This window comes from Jatropha curcas, chromosome 10 (assembly GCF_041381405.1).
Source record: "Jatropha curcas cultivar XTBG-Jc1 chromosome 10, XTBG_Jcur_1.0, whole genome shotgun sequence".
Classification (NCBI taxonomy): domain Eukaryota; kingdom Viridiplantae; phylum Streptophyta; class Magnoliopsida; order Malpighiales; family Euphorbiaceae; genus Jatropha; species Jatropha curcas.
The window spans coordinates 10,001,804-10,027,225 of record NC_143160.1 but is presented as its reverse complement, the minus strand read 5'-3'; the positions used below and the strand labels follow the sequence as shown (position 1 = coordinate 10,027,225).

Here is a 25,422-nt window from a genome sequence, read left to right as displayed (position 1 = left end):
GATGTTCTTGCAAAGCCTCAGGCAAAGACTGTTTTTGCGTTAAACAGAACCAAGATTGGTGTCTCCGATGGGTCCACCATCTTACGGAGGAGTAACGGAACTCCACAAAGATGAGATAAGTACACAAGTCTGTTTGTTGTATTTTATAAATACTATCTGTATTTTAGATAGAGTTAGTTTTGCAGTCCTTATCTACTTCTATTTCTCTTATATTTAACAAGCCTCTGTGTAACGTATTCAATGAGAAATACAATCATACTTTCCCTTTTATCTTTTATATTTGATAATCACATTGCAAATGGACCTCCCTTTGTCTTTTACCATCTCACATCTTTTCTCATTATTGGAACTCTCTTCTTGTTTTTCTTTTTTTTTTTTTTTTTTTTTACCTCAAATGTGATTGATTTGATCCTAAATTGACAATTACAATAAAACATCTGGTCATCAATAAATTATATCTACTCACATGCTTAGACTCATCATTGAGCTTCACTCCTTCAAGATTTGAATTAATAATAGACTTTCTGTCTTCTTTAATTTTGAAAAAATGAAAAATTCTTAATCAACGAAGTTTCAACAAAATAATGTGATAAGCAATTCAATCTGATTTAATAATATAACGCGTGTTTGGTTTCTAGGAAAACTCCAACTGAGTTAATCTTTCACAATTTACTCAAAATCAGTTCTCCGACGCTGTTTGGTTTCATTAATTGGAGAAGGATCTGCCACGACATTGGCAACATGAAATGGAATTTTCCTTTTGCAGCCACAAAAAAAGCATTTATGAGTGACGCGACGATGATGGAGTGGGCTCTACAAATAATTCAATTTCATCCTAAAAATTTTCAAGCTTGTCATTTTCACACAACAGTATAATTGTCCTAGCAATAATCAAAATATTTATTAATTAATCCCTATGAAATTCTAAAAGCTATAGTGTTTAACTTATAGTTTGCAACTTAATTGGTAATGCAGGTTAGACATATGGAAAGAACTCTCGGATTCGATCCACACAAAATACACCTTCAGTAAGGGGTGAAAAACTTTAACTATGACTAAGTCTCAAGCCGGATTAGACAGTCTCTGATAATATGATCAGAATATCAGTTGTTTACACAAAAAATAATTTTAATATTTAACATTTTATAAAAAACTCCCTCAAACTTTAAAAGTTATTATAAAAGTTATACTCTACTGAATACTACAATTAATAGAAATAGAATTTTGACTTAATCAAAATACTAAAAACTAATTCAAAAGCTATTGCGAACATATCTATAAACACTAATAAAAAAAATAAATTAGCGACAAAAAAGTTTTGTCGCTAAATCTTGATATGTTGCCTCTAAATAATGATTATGATTATCATCAAAATAGCGACAAAAAAATTTTTTTTGGTAAAACACTTGTTACCAATTTTTTGGCGACAAAACATATTTTGTCGGAAAATTAGCAACAAAATTTTTGTCAGTAATCAATTAAAAAAATGAACGAATTTTGTCGGTATTTTATTCAAATTTTGTTGCTATTTCGTCGTTATTGTGTCATTAAATTTAATGTATATTTTAATAAAATGAACTTATTTTATCGCTAATTTAATGCTATTATATTGGTAATTTCATAAAAAATTTTAAAAATTTTGCTAATTTGCATAATTAACCTACTTTAATAGAGCATCAAAACTTGTAATAATCAACAATTTCAATTCAACCATATACAATAATACACCTGTAATATATTTATAATATCTCGTAAAATTAATTCAGCAAACATGTTCGATACTGTATTAAAATTATAAAGACAAAGGAAGAAAAAAAAAATCTCAATAGTTAGTTATATGTTCAAGTAGAGATGATACTAGTTTATTCTAATGGCTACTAATCAAGACTCTCATCTTGATCATCCTCTATAGTCCGATGAGTATGGAATCCAGTGAAAGCAGATGCATCAAAACATCCAGTAGGCTCAACTGTCGTAGGAGGGAGAACAACCTTTACATCATCAATAAACCAACTTATAATAATAATAATAATAATAATAAACAGCTTTATAGTAGAAAATAACATTTTCATAGAATACATTCAATAATTTTAAAGAAATACAAATTGGCAATAAAATAAAAAACTTGCTTTACCCACTTAACACTTGGGAAATTGAAATCCTTGCTAATGTAAAGCAATTTTAGGAAGATAAAGAGAAAGAGAAAGTGGATGCAACTGAAAATAACATCAAACTAAAATGTATTCCCAAAGACATCACATCAAATTAATCTCAGGTTAAGTCCATTACCAGTTCAAAGTCATTTTTTTACTACTGAAGGTAAAAATAGAACGACAGCAAATAGAAAACCTAAGTTATCAAAATAAACTTGAATATAAACAAGTTACAAAGTGATATTTGTGTGCTCAATACCTAATAATTGGCATTTTTTCACATTTGTTTCATCACCTGTTTTCTGAAAAACAAGCTTTTAAAATAAAGTAAACCCAAAACAAAAATGATATTATACCAACATGAGTGTTTTAATATGGTATTAGCAGAGACAACTCTGCACCTTTGAATTTAGCTGTCTTTACCTTTTGTGCACATGCTTCTCGACTTAAAACAGCTTAGTCTTTCAGGTGAAACTAGTACTTCAAAGTTTAGCATGTAACAAAACCATATCTGCACTATTCTAGTTTTGCAATATAGCTACTTCAAAGGCCATTATTTATAATGTGGTATTTTCTTTGACAATTACAAAAAAGCGTGTGGTTAATATGATTTACAATGTTTTAAGTTTTTATATGTAAAATATTGATTTGATATGTGGTTGAAATAATGATTTTTACATTTTTTAACTATTTAATAAACTGCAGTAGTAGTTATAACAATATCAAAGCTATGTTTTTTTTTTTTAATGAATATCAAAGCCAATTAGTGGTTCAAAGCCTATTTAGTTGTACAAAACCTATTAAGGGACATGAATATATATTACGATTAAATGGTTATAGATGGAGAAAACACACTTGGGAGGATAAACATCTCCTTTTTTTTTTTTTTTATAATACAATGCGGATAAGTATTGTTTTGCACGATTCGTATATGCTTAGTAATTATATCTGTTTTTTTTTTTTTTCCCAAATACTGTTTTTTGTAATTTAATATTGCTCTATTTAGCACAGGGGAATATTTAAGACTGACTGGAGCAAGAGTTGATGGAGCAGAAATGCCTGCTTGTGGCTTGGCAACACATTTTGTTTTCTCTAAATTAATTAGTTCTAACTATGAACAAATATGTTTTCCAGTACACTAAAAATTTTTTAATGGATGGAGAATCTCAATTATGAATTATTGATATCTATATTACGAGTTAGGTATTTATCTATTAAATATAAAAATAAATTACTAAATTTATGTCTACTTTATTTTTTTCTTACGAAATTTCTTTATTTATTATAGGATTTGCTTAATTTGGAAAATACACTCCAAACACAAACATCCTTAGAGATAGTAACGATTTACAAAATTGTTGAAAAGTTTGCACAAAATCCAAAGATAAAAAAAGATTGCGCTTATAACAGATAACTCATGACAAAGACATATCTGGAGATGCGACTTTAATGAACCATAAATTTAGTTTTGTTTCTGGGATAGTTTCGCAATGAATTTTTAGTCTTTGTTAATATTTTCTCTATTATTTCAAAATCATCTAAAATTGCCAATTGAAATGGTGATTTCAAGTTAATTTCATTCTCAATAGTTAAAAAAGGAAAATTGAAATTAAACAGGTGAATCAATGTTTTCCGATCCAGTTTAAAATTAAATTACTCTATATATTTCAATTTGATCTTTTGTTTTGATCTGATTTTAATTCAAATTGACCATGGTCGACTCTAAAAATATTATTTGAAATTAGAATTTGCATTCGCCTTCCTCTTCTCCCCTCACCCCTCTCCCCCCTTTCCAAACATTCATTTATCAATAGTGACCTTATGAGAAGATTAGTAAAGTCTAGTGATATTAAATAGTTCAAGATTTAGTGCTAACAATATTCCTTTATCATCTTCATTATATGAACTTTAAAACATCTTTGCCTTTTGTCTTGTTAATTAGATTGGAGATTATTAACAAATGTTTCTCAAAAGATACAGTTGAAGAGATCTTATCCGCACTTGTAAGTATAAAAAATAAAATATTTATTGTATAGCCCAATATTTAATTTAATATTTATTGTGTTATTTAATTAAATAACTATCTTTTCAAGATTATGAAATTTATATAAATAATCTATTACTAGAAATTGATTTGCTACTATACAGACTATTTCTTATTTCATCCTAATATCTTTACTTACTGCAGGAAAGCGAGGTCAAATTGAAAAATAAAGCAGTAAATTGGATTATAAAGGCAATTAATTCTATGAAATCAGCTAGTTCAACAAGCCTTAAAATTACTCTAAAATCCGTAATATATTTATTTTAAATATATATTTTTTAATTATCACTTTAATATTGTAAATTTTTCATTTTCTAATTTATATTTTCAGATTAGAGAGGGCCGACAACAAAATTTAAAACAATGTTTTATTCGTGAATATACAATTTATTATAACATTTTTCGAGGAACTGTTAGTAGAGATCATCTTGAGGTAATGTATAATTTAGATTTCATTATCTATATATAATTAATGGTGAGAGTATATATGTAATAAAGTTGTAAACAAACCAAATCATATTGAACTCAAATTTAACTAATCAAAGTTGAAGAACCAAGATGAGAATGCAAGCTGTTTTTAGTTTATTCTTAATAAAAATGTAATCCTTTTATAGCCTCAAATTAAAGTTCAATAAGCAGGTTTGACTTCAATTTATTAAGCAAAAGGATTTTCAATTTATTTATAGCTTTATATATATATAATTCTTTTTATTCAATTCTTTTAATTATTTCTGATCATTATATGTCTCTAAAGGGTTCAAGAGCTATGTTTTTTGATAAAGATAAAAAACCAAAGGTAATTTACTTATTTGGTAACTGTTAATAATTTATTTACGCTTGCAGTTATATATATATTTCTCTCTCCGAGTTAGTCCTTTTGCCTTCAAAGGAGAGCAGGGATTAGTTAGATTTATGGACAGTTAAAACGGACATCGGTTTTAATACCTCGTGCAAGTATAAAAAAAAAGAAGTTATATATATATATATATATATATATATATATATATATATATATATATATATATATATATATATATATATATATATATTTAAAATCTAATACATATATAATTTAAAAATTAATTAAAATTGTTCATCACACAATACATTGCCAGATATATTATACCTCTTTGTCACTTAAATTTATTTTTTATCTCTATGCAATTAAAGTGGGAACCTCCAAAACTGGAGTTAGTGAGCAAGGACACGGTGGATCGCTATTTCAGTGCAATTGATGACGATGATTGGTAATATCTACAACTTCCATCGAGGTCTGATACAGTGGAAAAACATTGCAGCCTGGACTTTAAAGTTTGAATGTTATGTATCGTTAAATATTAAATATTAAATAACTACTTTATAAATTATTATTCCACAGCTTAATATAGATACGATATATTATTAATTACATTGAGGCCTTTGGTTTGAAAGAAACATTAGGTTCTTCAATGTATCTGTTTGTATTGGCACTTCTATGATAATTATTTCTTGTTGTCTTATTAATTAAAATAAATGAATAATTGAAGGTAATTTTTTGGAATCGTCCACCTAAAAAGAGAAAAATATATTATTTATGTTCCATAATATTTATTATATTTAAAATTTTATATTTTTTAAAAAAATCATTAAATTTGTCTAAATTACAATAAATTATTAAATAAATTGACTATATTATCTTTAATTTAATATTTATTAACTAAAAAAATTATTAAATTAAACTAATAATTACTGATCACATATAAATAATAAATATAAAAAAATATTTACTACTTCTTTAAAATATAAATATAAAAAATACTTTAAAATAAATTATTTTCTTAAAAGTAATAATTATTACACTTTTAAGATAAGGATGTACATAATTTAATTTGCTTGTCTTCAAGCATTATTGCTGGCCATGACATTGACGTCATGAAATGAAACTTTCCTTTTCAGAGCCACACAAAAAAACGTACATGTAGTCATCACCTGGCTAGTTTTCACAAGACATAAGTCATGCGACGATGGTGGAGGGGCTCCACATCATAAATCAATTTCATTCTCAAAATTTTCAAACTTTTCATTTTTCACATTATTATTTATTCAAATAATAAAAAAAATTAACATGTATAAGTTTTATGCAAATTTAAAGTTTATTTAAAAAAATTATAATCATTTAATCTATTTTATACAAATTTACAATTCTAAATAAATTTGTTATTACATGATATGCTTGAGTTAAAAAATTAAAAGTAAATAAAAAAAGATATTTTTTTAAATTTACATTAATTTTTTTTGAAAAACTTCAGAAACGAATTTCTATTAATTATTTTTTAAAAAATAATATGCAACATGCGATCTAAAACGTCTGTTCATTGGAACTATACTGGAATTGATTGACACTGAAAGTTTGAAATTAAATGGAATCCACAATTATCAATAGTCAATTTAAGGTTTCAAAAATTTTGAATTATTGGATTTAGGTTTAGCCAACTTATCGATAGCTGTTTCAGTGCAAATGATGAGGATGATTGGGAATATCTACAGCTTCCATCAAGGTCTGATGCAGTGGAAAAAATATTGCAGCCTAGACTTTGAAGTTTAAATGTTATGTACCGTTAAATATTCAAAATTAAATAACTACTCTATAAATTTTTATTCCACAGCTTAATATAGATACGATATATTATTAATTACATTGAGGTATCTGGTTTGAAAGAAACAATAGGCACTTCTATGATAATTATTTCTTGTTTGAACAGCAGTAGCAGTAATAGAATGCATTTGGATAAATCTCTTAGGTCATGTTTGGTATGGTGTAATCAACTAAGTAATGGAATGGGAATTACATTATGATTAAACTTTTTTTTTTTAACATTGTAAGGTAATTTAGATTATATACGTAATTTTCATTACTTAAATTGATTTAATATTCATTTCATAAAAAAATACATGTATTAGCAAATACATTGTCACGACCCGTTTCCATGGGCCGGACCGGCACTAGGGCCCAGGTAAGCTTAAGGCCCCCGAGGCCCGTAATAAGCCTAAATTATCCAATATGTCTACCTATCTTTTCCAATTTCATCAAAACAGTAAACCCATATACAAACATCTGGCCCAAACTCAAATAACACATAATGTATAACCAGGGCCTATTCACAATAAATTATAATCACGTTATGGGCTTACTGGTTCACCTGCAGCTAATTACCTAACATTTAATTTATAGTGTAGTGCTAACAATAAGTCCAATATTAATACACAACCCTATAACTGCGGAATCCAAAAATAATCTGATAACAGAATAATTTATACATCCAAAATTAAATAACATGAATATAAAGTTTATATTTGTAACTCTGCGGAGAAGATTGCAGAGCTTCAGTCGAATCAGCTGCTTCCTAGTACCTGGGAGGTTTGTTGGGGGGGGTGAGTTTTGCAACTCAGTGAATAATAATAAATAATACATACCACATACAGTCAACCAAAATGCACCCTAGTATACTGAATGAACACACAACAGTGAATCATATGACATTACATCAGCACCCACAAACAATATCACCTTATTCATGCTAATAGATTCGGTAGATTGTTCTATAACTTAAATTAGATTGAAGAATTAAATTCTCCTTAGTAAAATTGCATGAACAGTAGTAACTAGGGATTTAGTTCCAACGCTAACTTTATTCATAAATCAAATCCTTCATCATTCAGCAAGAACTCATAAATTCTACTGAAGAAGGTCAAAAATTGGCTTACCTTGTCGGCAATAGTCGCCGGAATCGCTCGGAGAGAAGGATGAAGACGCTATCTCGATCGGGTTGAAGTCCCAGCCTCGCCGTGCTTCTTGCGCTCACCAAAAGCGGAAACGGAGGGAAGGGAAAGGAAGGCCGGGTTGCTGCGGCAAGGAGTCGACGGCGAGGAGGCGCTGGTCTTAGGCGGTCGGAAAAACGAGAGGAGGAGAGGGGAGGGGTGAGGTCGACGCTGCTGGAAAAAGAAGAAAAGAAAAAAAAAAGAAAAGAAAAGAAAGGAAAATTATAAAGCTTCTAGACCATTCCGGTTCGATTCGAACCGGTTTGGTCTAATTCTATGATTTGGCTCAATTTGCTTGATTTTCGAGTTTTTCGCTTGGTTTTTGAAAAATCGAATTGGGTTACGGGTCCAGTTTAGCAATAATAAAATACTAGCTGGTATAATCTCATTGGTTGAAATAAAAAATTTAGTTTTTAAATGAAAATTCTTCGAAATTAAATTTTCGGGTCGTTTCAATCCCCCCCCCCCCCTTATAAAAATTCGTCCTTGAATTTTAGAGATGAGCAAGAAATAGGAATGCAACTAGAAAAGGAAGCATGTAAGGATATTTAACAAACAAATTATCATTTGATTGACATCCAAGAATAAATGAATGAAAGGTTTCATTATAAATCAAACCCCTTAAACTAGCAAACAAGGTTCCATCGCACTCAAAATGTATTCGTTCAACCATCTATTACATCTATTGTCACTTGATTAAAACTCACAGGAAACTTAAGTCTATTACTATAACCTCCAATTTCTATTATCAGTCGGCTACTGAAATCTTTAGAAAGTCGTTTAATAAAACCGAGTTTAGCAGTAACATGCAGAATAATAATAATAATAATTAATAATACATATTTTTCTCAAGATTATTTAATTTTATTTGAAAATTTAAATTTTATTACATATTTGTCCATGAAAACCATGTTCCAATAAAGTTGAAAATACACAATGGTAATGTCAAAAGGCTTTTCCATCAATCTAACCAAAACACATATTCTATGAAAGCAAAATATATTGGTAAGGATTAAATACAGAGCTTACGAAAACTAAAAATAACTAAAATTTGATTGACTTATAATAAGGATTAACTCATTTAGTTTACATATGTTATTACTACATCTTTGCTTAATCAAAAGTTCGAAAACTTTTTTTTTTTTTATTCAAAACTTTAAGAAAAATCGTCTTGTAACTTTCGTTGTCTATTAGTATCACAGGGCGACTTGAGCTTATTCTCTTGATTCTTACCAATACAAGTCCTATTCTCCTCATAACATCTTTACCATACACTAGTACATCTATTAGATAGTTCCTAAACTAAGGATATCACTGTGCTCTTTAATACTTAATCTCTCAAGTTACCCTAAAACTTATCATCAAATGGGCTTTCATAATAACACCTTTCGTCTCTCCTAGCTCTTATATTTTAATAACTTTTCATTCCACCAATGTTGCTATTACTTCATCCTAAGTATATTAAATATTCTTATTAATTATTTCGTCCACTTGGTTTCTTTCATACTACTAATCATCATCACTCATGACTTACATAATCACTAACATTTTAATTAGTCTTATTTAACTAAGTGTTAGGCACCATATGTGGAACTATTAACTTAGCATCTATCTATTGCTAACATATATCAAATTCAAATTCAACTCACCTGTCTCACCTATCTTTGACTTCATATTTGACTTTAGAATTTTCAACACGTCCATTCCTCATCTAAGTCTAGTAAGATATTCATAAATCCTTCTAATTTTTATCTCCTACTTACTCCTCATATATATATTACAACTCGTCATATATCATTTCTATACCCTTAAATTATTCAAGTCCATTCCTAATGTTTTCTTTCTCACTTTACACATTAACAGTCCTATACTCCAAATTTAGTAGCAACTTAATTCCTATTCCAAAATTGTCTACTCGACCTTTCCAACGTTCCTGTTTTTGTCCTGACTATGAACTACCTACTTACCTTTATCATTGTTATCATTATCATTATCATTACCATCCCATTATCTTATTCTACTAGCCCCATGATATAAATAGACAACTCTCAAAAATAATTTTCTATATAAATAGTCTTTTTTTTTATATATTATTTATCATAATACAATTTAAATTCAACATCAAGATGGGATTTTAAATTCAAATAACAAGTAAATAAAATCACATAAAATTTATATTTTTTTTGGATTATTTCTAAAGAAATTCAGTAGCTGACTGAATCTTTGTTCACATATTCCTAATCGCCTTAAAATTACTGTCTATGTCCATGAACCTGCCATACCAATGAAAATCTTATTTATTCTCTACCCTATCCTATTCACTGTAGGAATAGAGCTCACATGAAAAGTAGTGTACTGGGTGATCAAGCCAATCCACTACCATCAGGTATTACTCCATCTCCTAGCTTAAGGGTTGATACCAACTCTAGCCCCTATAGGTACTACGATTGACTTATCTTACTGTCTACTACTTTCACTTAAAACTTTGAATTACTTCTTCTATAGTCTATGGATCTACACAATAGATGTGGATTTTCCCACCTCATAGGGTCTAGTGCGTCCACAATCCCTAGAGAGGAAAATCACAAGGTTTCCTTCCTTATGTTGGTTACGGCCGATCCCAACATAAAGAAATTTCCTATGCTCCACAGTTGTGTCCTAAAATTTCTAACCTAAGCTCTGATACCAACTTTGTCACGACCCGTTTCCATGGGCTGGACCGGCACTAGGGCCCAGGTAAGCTTAAGGCCCCCGAGGCCCGTAGTAAGCCTAAATTATCCAATATGTCTACCTATCTTTTCCAATTTCATCAAAACAGTAAACCCATATACAAACATCTGGCCCAAACTCAAATAACACATAATGTATAACCAGGGCCTATTCACAATAAATTATAATCACGTTATGGGCTTACTGGTTCACCTGCAGCTAATTACCTAACATTTAATTTATAGTGTAGTGCTAACAATAAGTCCAATATTAATACACAACCCTATAACTGCGGAATCCAAAAATAATCTGATAACAGAATAATTTATACATCCAAAATTAAATAACATGAATATAAAGTTTACATTTGTAACTCTGCGGAGAAGATTGCAGAGCTTCAGTCGAATCAGCTGCTTCCTAGTACCTGGGAGGTTTGTTGGGGGGGGTGAGTTTTGCAACTCAGTGAATAATAATAAATAATACATACCACATACAGTCAAGCAAAATGCACCCTAGTATACTGAATGAACACACAACAGTGAATCATATGACATTACATCAGCACCCACAAACAATATCACCTTATTCATGCTAATATATTCAGTAGATTGTTCTATAACTTAAATTAGATTGAAGAATTAAATTCTCCTTAGTAAAATTGCATGAACAGTAGTAACTAGGGATTTAGTTCCAACGCTAACTTAATTCATAAATCAAATCCTTCATCATTCAGCAAGAACTCATAAATTCTACTGAAGAAGGTCAAAAATTGGCTTACCTTGTCGGCAATAGTCGCCGGAATCGCTCGGAGAGAAGGATGAAGACGCTATCTCGATCGGATTGAAGTCCCAGCCTCGCCGTGCTTCTTGCGCTCACCAGAAGCGGAAACGGAGAGAAGGGAAAGGAAGGCCGGGTTGCTGCGGCAAGGAGTCGACGGCGAGGAGGCGCTGGTCTTAGGCGGTCGGAAAAACGAGAGGAGGAGTGTAACACCCCTTCCCGGTCCACCCGTAAACCCGAATGAACCGGACCGAGATGCTACAAACTGGTTGACTGTATGGCCTGACATGCTGAAGTCATAATGTATATTGAATATAATAGCATGCTGATGTTGTATACAAAAATAATGTAATTTATATTTACAAAACATGATACTAGTGTCAAAATGAAATGGGCCCAACTGAGTGCCCTGTACATGCCATAAAAAGGGTAGACAAAGATACATATTAAAATGAGTAGCTACCCTGAAGATTGAGTCTTCTACAGATGAACTGCAGCATTTGTAAGCCGACTCTCTATGGTCCAAACTCAAAACCTGCGAGTTAAACAGGTAACTCGCTGAGCAAATAAAGCTCAGTGGATATCTCAACAGATAAAGAAACAATTGAACACATACATGTATAGAAAGAACCATGTAAACACATATGGTACATATAAGCACACACATCATGATACTTTCATGATACCTTGATTATCTTTTGTACTGTTTATAATACTGTATAATTCATGAAATGTTATGTCAAGATATCTGTATGGCTCCATAAGGTTATAGTGAAACCGAAGTGATAAGAAAAACTATATGAAACTGGATGAATACTGTATGCTTGGCTGCTATGGCCCATATATAATCATATCCACTCAACGGCCTGTAGCCGGAGTATCAAACTGTATGAGGTGCAGATCTGCTATCCTATGTCGCGACATAGCCTTATCTACATGGTTTCTACCTAACCTCAATGGAGCATAATGTTGGTATGTCAATAATATAACACAACATCATATTAATAGTTCATAACTTCATAATTCATAATGTATATTTGATTTCACATCATTTGCATGCTTGCATGTTGTTTTGATACATGATTTAATGTTGTATTTTGGTGTTAAAATGATTGGAGGCATATAAGTGAAGCAAAGGAATACAATTGCATTGAAAAAGAAGTCCAAAAGTGCATGAAAACACAAGTCGCGAGCGCGCCTTGCAAAGTCGCGAGCGCGTAATGCACCAGATGAGAGACAGTGAGTTATCGGGCACAAGTCACGAGCGCGTAATGCACCAGATGAGAGACAGTGAGTTATCGGGCACAAGTCGCGAGCGCGTACTTGAAAGTCGCGAGCGCGAAAAGTGCCAAATGAGAGACAGTGAGTTCCCAGGCCAAATTCGCGAGCGCGCGATGAAGGTCGCGATCGCTTACAGGCCAAGGGCCAAGTACGCGAGCGCGCACTTCAAAGTCGCGAGCGCGAGAAATGCCAAATGAGAGTCAGCGAGTTTGCGAGCACAAGTCGCGAGCGCGAGATGTGCCAAATAAGAGTCAGAGAGTTTCAGGTGAAAGTCACGAGTGCGTAGTTCAAATTCGCGAGCGCGAGAAGGCAACGCGAACTTGTCATGCAATTCGCGCACGCGCTTCCAGCCTGCACTATCTGTACTCTTTTGGTCATATCTCTCAATATACAACTCCGATTTGAATGATTCAAAAACCCATGTAAAGATAACACATAGAGGAACAAATAACTCTTCTATGACATTCCTAATTCCATCATTAAATGGGGTCAAAATCAAGATGAAGTTACTGGTAAAATTTCCAGCAAAACCTGTTTCAACATAAACTCAATATTTACTGCATTTATTCAATACCTCCCCTGTTCTCCCCTGTTTCTCACCATTACCAGTCCTCCCACTCAACATGAAGCAATATATTGTCTCACTAGCAACACACCACACAATTCTCATGCAAAGAAAATGGAAAATAACAAGAGATATCAAACCTTTACTCCAAAAGCTTGAGCTCCTCTTTAACTTCTTTTTTCTACACTCTTTGAACTCCCTTCACCTATAAATAAGAATTCTTATGAATTCTAAAATAATAGCACCAAATGATTCAATTATGAACTTCAAGAAGGTTTACTTACTTGTATAGAAGAAAAATTGAAGTTAAGGCTTAACTACCATTAAAATTGAAAGGAAGGTGGAAGAGGAAAGGAAGAAAATGAAGAAGATGAAGATAAACATGAAAATGGGAAAGTGAAATGGGTATGCACGGGTAGGCTCTAAAAGATCCATGACTTTGTGTGTAAAAGTTCTAAATGGTACCTCAATTGTAAACAGGCTACAACTTAATACCCAAGCTTGATCTTTTAATGCAAATCAATCCTCACCCATGTGCTTTAATCTTTTCTCTCAATCAAGTAACTCCACTTAATAACCCATTCTACCCCAACCGGGTTTGGTTCAACTCGACTCAACTCGACTACTCAACTCTATGCTAAGACTCGACTCAGTAGGATGTCACAAGGAGAGGGGAGGGGTGAGGTCGACGCTGCTGGAAAAAGAAGAAAAGAAAAGAAGAAAAGAAAAAAAAAGAAAAGAAAAGAAAGGAAAATTATAAAGCTTCTAGACCATTCCGGTTCGATTCGAACCGGTTTGGTCTAATTCTATGATTTGGCTCAATTTGCTTGGTTTTCGAGTTTTTCGCTTGGTTTTTGAAAAATCGAATTGGGTTACGGGTCCAGTTTAGCAATAATAAAATACTAGCTGGTATAATCTCATTGGTTGAAATAAAAAATTTAGTTTTTAAATGAAAATTCTTCGAAATTAAATTTTCGGGTCGTTTCATACATATAATACTAATTACATCAAATCACTCCAGTAAAAACTGTACCAATACCAGAACTGCTCCACTACCACTCCACCATCCCCACCATCCCCACCACCACCTCAACCACCACCATAAAAATTCCACCATCACCATCATTCCTCTACCTTTACCACCACCACCACCACTCTATCACTAACCTAGCACCACCACTTCAACACTGTACCACCACAATCACCATCCCAATACCACCACCATCATTGCACCACCACCACCACTCCACCAATGCTCTATCACTGCTGTCACCACACTCCATCACCAACACCACTTAATAAAAATTATATTTCTTTGGTTACTTTCTTTTAATTTTTTAGTTCAAATAAATTTATAAATATAAAGTCTTTAATAGCATAAATAGAAAATATCTTTTAGTTCAAATATTTCTTTTGTATTAATAATAATGTGGTGGTGGTAGAGTGGTGTTTGAGTTGGTAGTGTTGAAGTGGTGGTTATGATGGTGGTGATGGTGATAGAGTAGTGGTTGTGGTGGCGGTGGAGGTGAGTGGTGGTGGAAGAGTGGCAATGTTGGTGGTGGAAGAGTGGTGTTGCTGGTATACTAATTACATTACATATTTACAAACAAATTTAAAAAAGGAATGATGGTTACATTCCATAAATTTTTTCAATTATATGACCAAACATAGTAATGAAATAGTGATTACATTCCATTACATTATATCTTTAATTGCATTACATCAAACTAAATATAGCCTTAATATTTTTGAATTGTGTAGAAAGTTGAGAGCTTTAAATGAAACAAATATATAAAAACACTTTTTAAACATGACGAACTACATTATCATAAATCATCGAAACATTATCATTCAACCATTATCATAAATCATGTAATATAATCATCATTCATTTATATGGTTGATTGCATTCAACCAAACATAGTCTTAATGTATGAAGTTCTTTCCCAAGATTAGAATTAAACAATACAAACTTAATGTATTAAATTTTTGAATCAAATAATAATATTAATTTGAATTTAGACACATTTGAATTTGTAAATTTTTTTTGATGGCAATCAAACCAAATATTTGAATTGAAAATATTTTTTGAACTACCAATATTTCGTCACAAGCTAAAAGCAAGATTAATGGTATTAATTTACTATATAACCTTATACTATTTATTAATTACAAGTCACAATTTATTAGAATATATATAAAAATACTATATGACCTTATAACCTAGAGAACAAGCCAAAAGCAGGATTGATGGTAGTAAAACCACCATCTAATGCTAAATTATGTCCACTCACATACTTAGACTCATCACTTCCTAAATATATAGCAGCTTGTGCTACATCTTCTTCTGTAAGCTTCACTCCTTCAAGATTTGAATAAACACCAGACTTTCCATCTTCCTTCATTTTGAAAAAATTCATACTCAACGGCGTTTCAATAAAATAAGGGGATAAGCAATTCACCCTAATTCCGAACCGGCCAAGCTCCGCCGCTGCATTTTTTGCTAGACCTACGACTCCATGCTTTGTACTAGTGTATGCATGAGATGCCACACCACCTACACTTGAGCAAACGCTGCCTAGTGTAATTATACTCCCTTGTCGAGCAGGAATCATCACTCGAGCTGCGTGTTTGGTTCCTAAGAAAACTCCAATTAGGTTCACCTTAACAACTCGCTCAAAATCTGCTATGTCATTGTCAACTATGCTTGGTTTACGAGGATCTCCAATCGCAGCGTTGTTCACCATTATATCAAGTTTTTTGAAAATAAAAATCGCAGTATCGACTGCGTTTTCAATGTCAGATTCTATTGTCACATCACAATGTACAAAAATCGCCTTATCGGTACCGAGTTCTTTGGAGAGTGATTGACCAAGATCATCTTGAATGTCGACGATTATTACTTTAGCTCCATGTTTGCAGAAAGTCCTAACAATGGATGCACCGATGCTAGTAGCGCCTCCGGTTATCAACGCAACCTTACCTTCGAGTCTAGAGTATTCATGTTTTCAAGAAATGGATACATTAATTTGGGCAAGTCGTTAAAAAACTCTAAAGTTTAGAGGTTTTAATTTGCACCCTACATTCAACTTTGTTCTCCTAATACTCTAATATTTAACTTTAATTACAATAATAACTTAATCTCAAATTGTATCAAATTTAATGAATAAAACTTTATTTTCGTGAAACCCAATTTAACTTTTTCCCCAAATCAGATTCATTTCCTATCACCACTGCTTATACATAAATAAATATTAAATAAAAATAATTTATTCATCTTAAACATAAAAATACTTTTATTTATTCATATAAAATGCTTAAACATAAGTATAAATAAAATTTCATGCTTAAAAAATGGCAAAACAAGAACCTAAACTAATATTCTATATCTATAACTAATTAAAATTTATTATTTTACTTGGCTTTTTATGAATAATTCCTAACCAATATTAATTATGGTGTTGTTCAACCATGAGTTTTTGGCTAACCTGACCATAAAAGAGAGTAGATGTCCAGTGAAAGTAATATTTTATTTATTAAATTGTATAGGATTTGAAATTAAGATGCTACTGTAATCAAATTCGAAATTTAGGATCTGGAAGAAGAAAGTTGGATATAGAGTACAATTAAAACTTCTACAAAGTTTAGGGATTTTTTGAATGATTTGCTAATACTTAATAATAATTAGTTAACTAATAATCAATTTGCAAGTGTCGGATATAAGGAAAAAAAGAAAAAAAAATAGCAAAATAGGTCAAAACTTGGTGTCAACCCGTGTAGGTAAAAAATTTCCTCATATATATTATTTCTCTCTTACTATATCTGTTCCCTACTCAAAGAAATACTGAACTAAGTAATGTAATTATAACTTTGCTTTAAATATTATGATTTTAACTGTTAATTATAAAAGAAAATAGAGAGAATCATCATATATATATTAACAAAATGGGATTTGGTTCTCAAAACTCTCAAAATTTTTCACATAACCATAGTCACATATAGTTATTCAAAGAATTTAGAGCTTTCGAAATCTATTTAGGCATTTTCCCCCTTATAATTAATAGTAAAAACTAAAGAAATTTAATAATTTAATTTTCCAAACTTGAGAGACAGGAGATTGTCTAGTGCCTCAGGAAGCAAATATTAATTTAACCATTTGTAGAACATGAGAACCCAGACATAATTAATTTATATATATATCTATATCTCTAATAATATGAAACTTATTTGTTATAATAATAATCATAATAATAATAATAAATTAATGAATAAAGAGAAATTTGTAAAAATATTTTTAAAATAATAAATTTTGATAAATCTCTTACTATTTTTGAATTGTGTAGAAAGTTGGGAGGTTCAGATAAAAAAAAGAAGAAGAAGAAGAAGAAGATATTAAAACCTTCTAATATGAAGAACTATTATTTAATTTGCTCACCTTCTAGCATTAAATGGGAGAAGGAAATTGCTTGCCATGACCTTCACAATCAATTGAAGAACTATCGTAGCAGAAGAACTTGTTCACAACATGAAATAAAACTCTCCTTTTATAGCCATATAACAAATATTTTTTTAAATTTCTCAAAAAAACAGGCACTTTATTGCAAATGGAATTACTGGGTAAAATATTAGGACCATAAAGATAAAGTTGACATTGTGAAATATATAATTTTATCATGAAATTTTATATTAACCTCACGGCAAGCAACCCCTATTTTTACTTTTAACCGTTAAACATTTCAGCTTATAAACGTATATCTATTAAACACTTTAACTTTTAAAATCATTTTATTCAACACTTCAATTTGAAAAATTATATCAATTAAACATCTATTAAATAGTTAACCATGTGAAAATTATTTTGCATATAAAAAAATTAAAAAAATCTTAAGAATTAATGTTTTAATGTAAAAATGTGTTTTTTGTATTTGATAATCACACTGCAAATGGGCCTCCCTCCCTTTGTCTTGTACCATCCCACGTCTTTTCTCAACATTGGACATCTCCTTTTGTGCTTGTTATTCTTTTTCTTTTATCTCAAGTCTGATTGATTTGATCACTAATCTACAATCATAAAAAAGCATGCGGTGACCATCCATCCCCAAAATTTAATATTTATTTGTTGAATACATAAATTCAGCTGTAAAATTTATTAATTTAATCTTATAATACTATTGACCTTTATTTTAACCTATAAATATAACAATTTATAAAATTATATATATTAATCACTTTAATTTATAAAATTTATTTTATTAAAAACTTTAATTTATAAATTTAGATCAATTATACTCGTATTACAATAATCTTATAACCTGTAGAAACAAAACAAAAATAGGATGAATGGTAGTAAAACCACCGTCTAATGCTAAGCGACTGAATACATAATTTTATCCATGATTTTATTATTTTAACACTGAGGCATCCTCAAATTTTAAATTATTATTCAAATAATTCAACTTATAACATTAATTAAATTAATTAAGTATCTATTAAATAATAAAAAAATGCGAAAATTATTCTGCATTGTGTTATCATAATTGCACTTCAATTAACATTAATCGGATGTTTGGTTTGCAAGGATCACTGAGATGCACTAATTGGAGAAGGATTGATTGCTTTGACATTGACAACATGAAATAGAACTTTCCTCTTACAGCCACAAAAAACGCATTTACTCATCACCTGGCCGGTCTGGTATTCACCGACATGAGGACGCGACAGTGGTGGAGTGGACTCTCTCTACATCATAATTCAATTTCATCCTCATAACTTTATGTACATGTTTAAATAATTTTATTGTAACTTATAATTGCTGATACTATAATTTTCCTAGCATTAATTAAAATATTCATTAATTAATCTCTGTGAAACTCAAAATTATAATGTTTAACATTTTATAAAAAGCTCTTTTAAATTTTAAAAATTATTATAAAAACTATATCACCAAATACTACAACGATAGAGATAAAATTTTGACCTAATCAAAACGATAAAAGCCAACTTAAAGATCGTTACTTTTATCAAAGCTCACATTGAAGTTGTCTTAGTTTTCATCTAAATGATCAATTAGCATGCACAACTGATAAGTGCATTATCAAGTGCTTTTATTGTCTATATTCATATGCATTTTTGGGTTATTTATGTGCTTAATTCACTTTGTTAGACAATTTTTACCGATTAGACATTATTTTAGTTGCATTTGGAGTAATATAATTAAATTGGTAAAATTCCAGCATTTTTTTATCTTGACCCTTGTTCGGTTTTTCAGGGATATATGGAGTTGTAGACCTTCAAATTGGATTCCGTTTGATGCGCTGGAAAGATGAAATAAAGTTCTACAATTGTCAAAGAGGAATCAGAAGCTAATTCAGTCTCAATATTGATCAAATTCAGCTCTGAATTTTGAAGCTATGTGCTGTATAACTGAGCACAACCTGTTCTGTTGTGGACTTCATATCTGGAGTTCCAAGTGTCCAAACTAACTCAGCCCAGGCCCATTGAATTCTTAGAAGACAGCCCTACAGTTTTTGAGAAGACAATTAAATGAAATGAAGTCGTTTTGGTCTTCAAAAACGTCATAGAAGATTAACGTTTTGAGCAGAAATATCTGCTTCAACCTGATCTGGTTTTTAGGTCGTATCTTCTGCTGTGAGTGTCCGTTTTGGCGAACCTTAGTTCGTTAGAAAGATGAGAAGGAGATCTGCAAGTTTGTTGAAGAAGTCAGAATCAGATTCGAAGAGGAAGATGCTGAAAAACAGGGGAGAAATCAGAACAACAAATATTTTCTGTTTACTGCTTTTGAATTTCCCAATTGATTAGGGATTCTTTTTCCTTTTGGAGGTGTTATATAAGGAGTGATTCTACAGCAGCTAGGAGGCACATTTTTCTTCTCTTAATTCATCTATTAATCTAGGTTTTTGTTCTTTATTCTTTGTTTTGGTGATTGGAAGCCATGATTATGAGTGGCTAATTTCTTTACATCAATTCAAGGGATTTATCATCCTTGCACTTTTGTGAGACTTGGGTTTTAAATGAGTAGTTTCTTCTTGAATATTTGTTGTTTCTTGTTCTTATTGAGTTGATTCTATTGAATTCTTTGCTAAAAAGGCCTATTAGTGAATTGTTTGGTAGGATTAAGTGCTATTTCAGATTTCATAATCCGTAATTGTTATGAAAGTTTGAATGTTAGTAGCAATTAGATATTACTGATTATATTTCAGGTTTTCAGTAATAATCTATAGAGACAATAGGGTTGAATTAAATGGTTTATGCTTTATAAATTGTTGTTCAAGTTTAACTACTTCCTGATTCTTAATGCTTTTATTAAATTGAAAGGGATTGCTTAATACCCGATCGTTTAATAATTAGAGTTAATGAGGGTGCTGGGCTTAAGTTAACGAAATAGGGGAGTTTTGGGAATTTATCATGTTTTTTGGTAAATTTCAGTTAAGTATTCAAAGAGTAATTAAATCATAAGTTGTCTGTGATCAATTGTGCATTGGATTAGAAATCACCTTGAATTGGTTTTCATCAATTTGCATTACTACTTTAGTTTAATTAATTAATTTTCTTTTTGAACTGTTAAGTTGATTTTTTTTCACAAACAAACCCCCCCTTCTTTTTAAACACAAAAATTAAGATTTCAGTCTCTAAGGTTCGACCTGAATTCACCACTTCTACAGTTAAATTCAGTAATTTAAATTTGGTGAAACCGACAAACATTAAATTTTTGGCGCCGTTGCTGGGGACTGAAAGATTATTATATTTTGTGTTTTTATTTTGTTAAAATAGTTTTCTTACCTTTGTGTAGTGTTGTGGTTTCGGGTTTTTGGTAAAATTTGTAGAATTGAAGTCATTTGGTTTATGACAAGAAGTTCTCAATCTGGTGAAATTATTTTTGATCCTGAAGTAGAAAAAACAGCTAAACGTTTGAGAAAATTAGCTAAAAAAGCTAAACAAGCTAATTTGAGTCAAGCCTCATCTGAACGGACGATTACTGATAGTTCAAACAATTCTCCGAGGGAATCAATTTCAGATTCAGAATCTGAAATTGATACCATGGCTGCTAGAACCTTGAAAGAATTGGCTACACCTGACCTAAATCAGCAACCTTTGTGCATTCAATTTCCTACTTTAGATGTTGCTTTTGAATTAAAATCTGGTCTAATCTATTTGTTGCCTAAATTTCATAGACTTTCAGGTGAGGATCCGCATAAACATTTGAAGGAGTTCCATGTGGTGTGTTCTAGCATGAAGCCTCAAGGAGTTTCAGAAGAGCAAATTAAGCTTCGAGCTTTCCCTTTCTCATTGGAAGACAAAGCTAAGGACTGGTTGTATTACCTTCCTTCTGGATCGATTAATTCATGGAATGAGATGAAGCGAATATTTTTAGAGAAGTATTTTCCTGCATCTCGGGCTGCCAACATAAGGAAAGACATTTGTGGCATTCAGCAATATAGTGAAGAGAGTTTATATGAGTATTGGGAGCGGTTTAAGAAACTTTGTGCAAGCTGTCCCCATCATCAAATTACTGAGCAGCTGTTGATCCAATATTTTTATGAGGGACTTATGCCGATGGATCGAAATATGCTAGTGGAGGTGCTTTAGTTGACAAGACACCGGAAGATGCAAAAAGATTAATTGCTAACATGGCAGCAAATTCCCAGCAGTTTGGAATGAGAGTGGATCACACGTCTAAGAAGGTTAATGAGGTAAGTACGTCTAATCTCGAGAAACAAATTTCAGATTTAACTTCTTTGGTTAGACAAATTGCTGTAGGAAATATGCAAGCTGTTAAAACATGTGGAATTTGCATGGTTCCTGGTCATGCTACTGATATGTGTCCTACACTTCAAGAGGATGAACTAGTGCAGCAAGCCAATGCAGTAGGAAATTTTGGGCAGCAACAACGCATGTATGATCCCTATTCTAATTCTTACAATCCGGGATGGCGAGACCATCCGAATTTGAGTTATGGGAATCAGCCAATGCAAAATCACTACCAACAGCAAAGACCACAAGTGAATCAACCATCTTCTTCCTCTCAAAATCAAGGTATATCACTTGATGATATTGTTAAAGCTTTGGCTACTAATACACAACAGTTTCAGCAGGAAACTAGGACTAGTATTCATAATATAGAGAAGCAGATTGGTCAGTTAGCTTCATCTGTGAGCAAACTTGAAGCTCAAAATTCTGGTAAGCTTCCATCGCAATCTGTGATTAATCCTAAAGAAAATGCTAGTGCTATACTTTTGCGAAGTGGGAGAGAAGTTAATAATCAGGTTGTAAAAGAGTCAACAAAGAAGCACAAGCAAGGTTCAAAGGATTCTGATATTCCTGAAGTTGAGGTAAATTCTAAACTTAATGATGCTAATAATTTTGTTGTTCCTCCTCCATTTCCTAGTAGGTTGGCCAAGACAAGGAAGGAAGAACAAGAGAAAGAGATTTTGGAGATGTTCAGGAAGGTAGAGGTTAATATACCGTTACTTGATGCAATCAAGCAAATTCCCAGGTATGCTAAATTCCTTAAGGAATTATGTACTACAAAGCGAAAGTTTAGAAATAATGAAAAAGTTACCGTTGGGGAAAATGTGTCGGCATTCATTCAAAGAAAATTACCTCCAAAGTGTAAGGATCCAGGTTCGTTTTCTATCCCATGTAGAATAGGTGATTCTAAAATTGAGAAAGCAATGGCAGATTTGGGAGCATCTATTAATGTCATGTCGCATTCTGTTTTTCAAACTTTGAATTTAAATGCTTTGAAGGAAACTAGTGTTATTATTCAATTGGCTGATCGTTCTAATGCGTACCCGATGGGTGTAGTTGAGGATGTTTTGGTGCAGGTTGGACAATTAATTTTTCCGGCAGATTTTTATATTTTGGATATGGGGGAAAGTGTTTCCACATCAAATTCTGCATTGATTTTATTTGGTAGACCTTTCTTAAAAACTGCCAAGACTAAAATTGATGTGGATGCTGGCACTTTAACCATGGAATTTGATGAGGAAGTAGTTAAATTTAATATTTTTGATGCTATGAAACATCCTGTTGATGAGCATTCTGTGTTTTCTCTTGATGTAATTGATTCATGTGTGCAGAATGTCGTTGAGTTGAGCAAGGAGGATGAGTTAGAAGTAGTGATTAGTCAAGGAATTTATGAAGAAAGTACAAACCAGCCCTTAAGTGCAGAAATTCAAGATGCAGTAATGGAATTGCAGTCATTACCATTAGTTCCAAAAAGGTACAAGGTTTCTAGGATTGATTTACCTAATCATACAAAATTTTTGCCTTCTATTATAGATGCACCAGTTCTTGAACTCAAACCATTACTGGAGCATTTGAAGTATATTTACTTGGGAGATAATGATACACTTCCAGTTATCATTTCAAGTAAGTTAACTAAGATTGAAGAAGAAAGGTTGACAAGAGTTCTAAGAATACATAAGGAAGCAATTGGATGGACATTGGCTGACATCAAAGGTATAAGCCCATCGGTGTGTATGCATAGGATTTTGTTAGAAGATGATGCTAAGCCAAGTAGAGAAGCTCAAAGGAGGCTGAACCCACTGATGATGGAAGTTGTGAAGAAGGAGATTTTGAAGCTATTAGATGCTGGGGTGATTTACCCAATTTCAAATAGTAAATGGGTAAGTCCAGTTCAAGTCGTGCCAAAGAAATCAAGAGGTACGGTTGTAGCAAATCAAGATAATGAGCTGGTTCCAACACGGATTCAGAGTGGATGGCGTATGTGCATAGACTACCGCAAGTTAAACTTTTCAACTAGAAAGGACCCCTTCCCACTGCCATTCATTGATCAGATGCTTGAGCGGTTAGCAGGTAAGTTTTACTTCTGCTTTCTTGATGGTTTTTCGGGGTATAATCAAGTTGTGATAGCACCAGAGGATCAAGAGAAGACTACCTTCACTTGTCCTTTTGGAACTTTTGCATTTAGAAGAATGCCCTTTGGACTTTGTAATGCACCGGCAACATTTCAGAGATGTATGGTCAGCATATTCTCAGATTTTATTGATAATTGCATTGAAGTTTTCATGGATGATTTTACAGTGTATGGTGATTCATTTGATGCATGTTTACATAATTTAAATTCTGTTCTTGAACGATGCATTGAGAAAAATCTGGTTTTGAATTATGAGAAGTGCCACCTTATGGTAGACCAAGGAATTGTTTTAGGGCATGTTGTTTCTAATAGAGGTATTGAGGTAGACAAGTCAAAGGTTGATTTAATTGTGAATTTACCATACCCCACAACTGTGAGGGAATTTCGTTCCTTCCTTGGTCATGCAGGTTTCTATCGAAGGTTTATTAAGAATTTTTCCAAGATAGCAGTACCTTTATCTAGACTACTGCAGCAGGATGTTAAATTTGAGTTTTATGAAGAATGTAAGGAGGCTTTTAACAAGTTAAAGTCAGCACTGACGACACCTCCTATTATTCAAGCTCCTAAATGGTCTATACCATTTGAAATTATGTGCGATGCAAGTAATTATGCGGTGGGGGCTGTTTTAGGGCAGCGTGAGGAAAAGCTTTTTCATGTGATTTATTATGCATCCAGGACATTGAACTCTGCACAACGCAATTACTCCACAACTGAAAAAGAGTTCTTAGCTATTGTTTTTGCTTTAGATAAATTCCGGTCATACTTGCTTAATTCTAAAGTGATTGTTTTTTCTGATCATGCAGCTTTAAAGTTTCTCTTAGCAAAGAAGGAAGCAAAGCCAAGACTAATTAGATGGATTCTTCTTTTACAAGAATTTGTGTGAATACCCAAATTTTGAGGCTCAGAAAGCCTGTTTTCCCGGACTGCAAACAGTCCGGCCGGACCGAAGGCTATTTCAGAAGTTCATCGAAAATATGTCAATATGGTACTTAAAACGTCCGGAATGTCGCGAGGATCGCGGAACAGGTCCCGGAATATTTTTCAGAGGTCCGGAACTCCCAAAAAGGCCCCCAGAGCGAGGCACGGTGTCCACATCGGCCACGGCCGCGCTTGCCGCCGGCCACGGCGGAGCCGGACGCCGGCCACGGCGACTCCGGCCGCCGGGAACGCGGCAGCAGCCGCCCAGCCTGGGAGG

At 32.2% G+C, this 25,422-nt stretch overlaps 1 protein-coding gene, 1 long non-coding RNA gene and 1 other non-coding gene across 4 annotated transcripts; all 3 read right to left on the bottom strand.

Moving 5' to 3' along the window:
- Positions 1 to 10,769: 10,769 nt before the first annotated feature.
- On the bottom strand, positions 10,770 to 12,023 carry LOC149493062 (uncharacterized). 2 transcript variants are annotated; one of them, XR_016318520.1, is made up of 3 exons: positions 11,945 to 12,023; positions 11,483 to 11,771; positions 10,770 to 11,128 (listed from the first exon to the last, which is right to left on the bottom strand). It is a non-coding gene; the product is annotated as an uncharacterized LOC149493062 (long non-coding RNA). The 2 variants fall into 2 exon arrangements; XR_016318519.1 differs by having other exon boundaries at positions 11,483 to 12,017.
- Positions 12,024 to 15,429: 3,406 nt separating this feature from the next.
- On the bottom strand, positions 15,430 to 17,923 carry LOC105636869 (borneol dehydrogenase, mitochondrial). Its single transcript, XM_089715777.1, has 2 exons — positions 17,763 to 17,923; positions 15,430 to 16,318 (listed from the first exon to the last, which is right to left on the bottom strand). The coding sequence occupies exons 1-2, from the start codon at positions 17,798 to 17,800 to the stop codon at positions 15,544 to 15,546; spliced, it is 813 nt and encodes a 270-aa protein (XP_089571903.1). The 5' UTR covers positions 17,801 to 17,923; the 3' UTR covers positions 15,430 to 15,543.
- A 3,825-nt stretch (positions 17,924 to 21,748) lies between these two features.
- On the bottom strand, positions 21,749 to 21,855 carry LOC149493061 (small nucleolar RNA R71). The gene has a single exon (XR_016318627.1). It is a non-coding gene; the product is annotated as a small nucleolar RNA R71 (small nucleolar RNA).
- Positions 21,856 to 25,422: the final 3,567 nt, after the last annotated feature.

Bases quoted from the DNA above. Each gene is read 5' to 3' on its own strand.
- LOC105636869 (XM_089715777.1), bottom strand. From the start codon at position 17,800: ATGGCAAGCAATTTCCTTCTCCCATTTAATGCTAGAAG. The intron at 16,319-17,762 runs GTGAGCAAATTA...TGAATACTCTAG, and splicing joins CTCCCATTTAATGCTAGAAG to ACTCGAAGGTAAGGTTGCGT.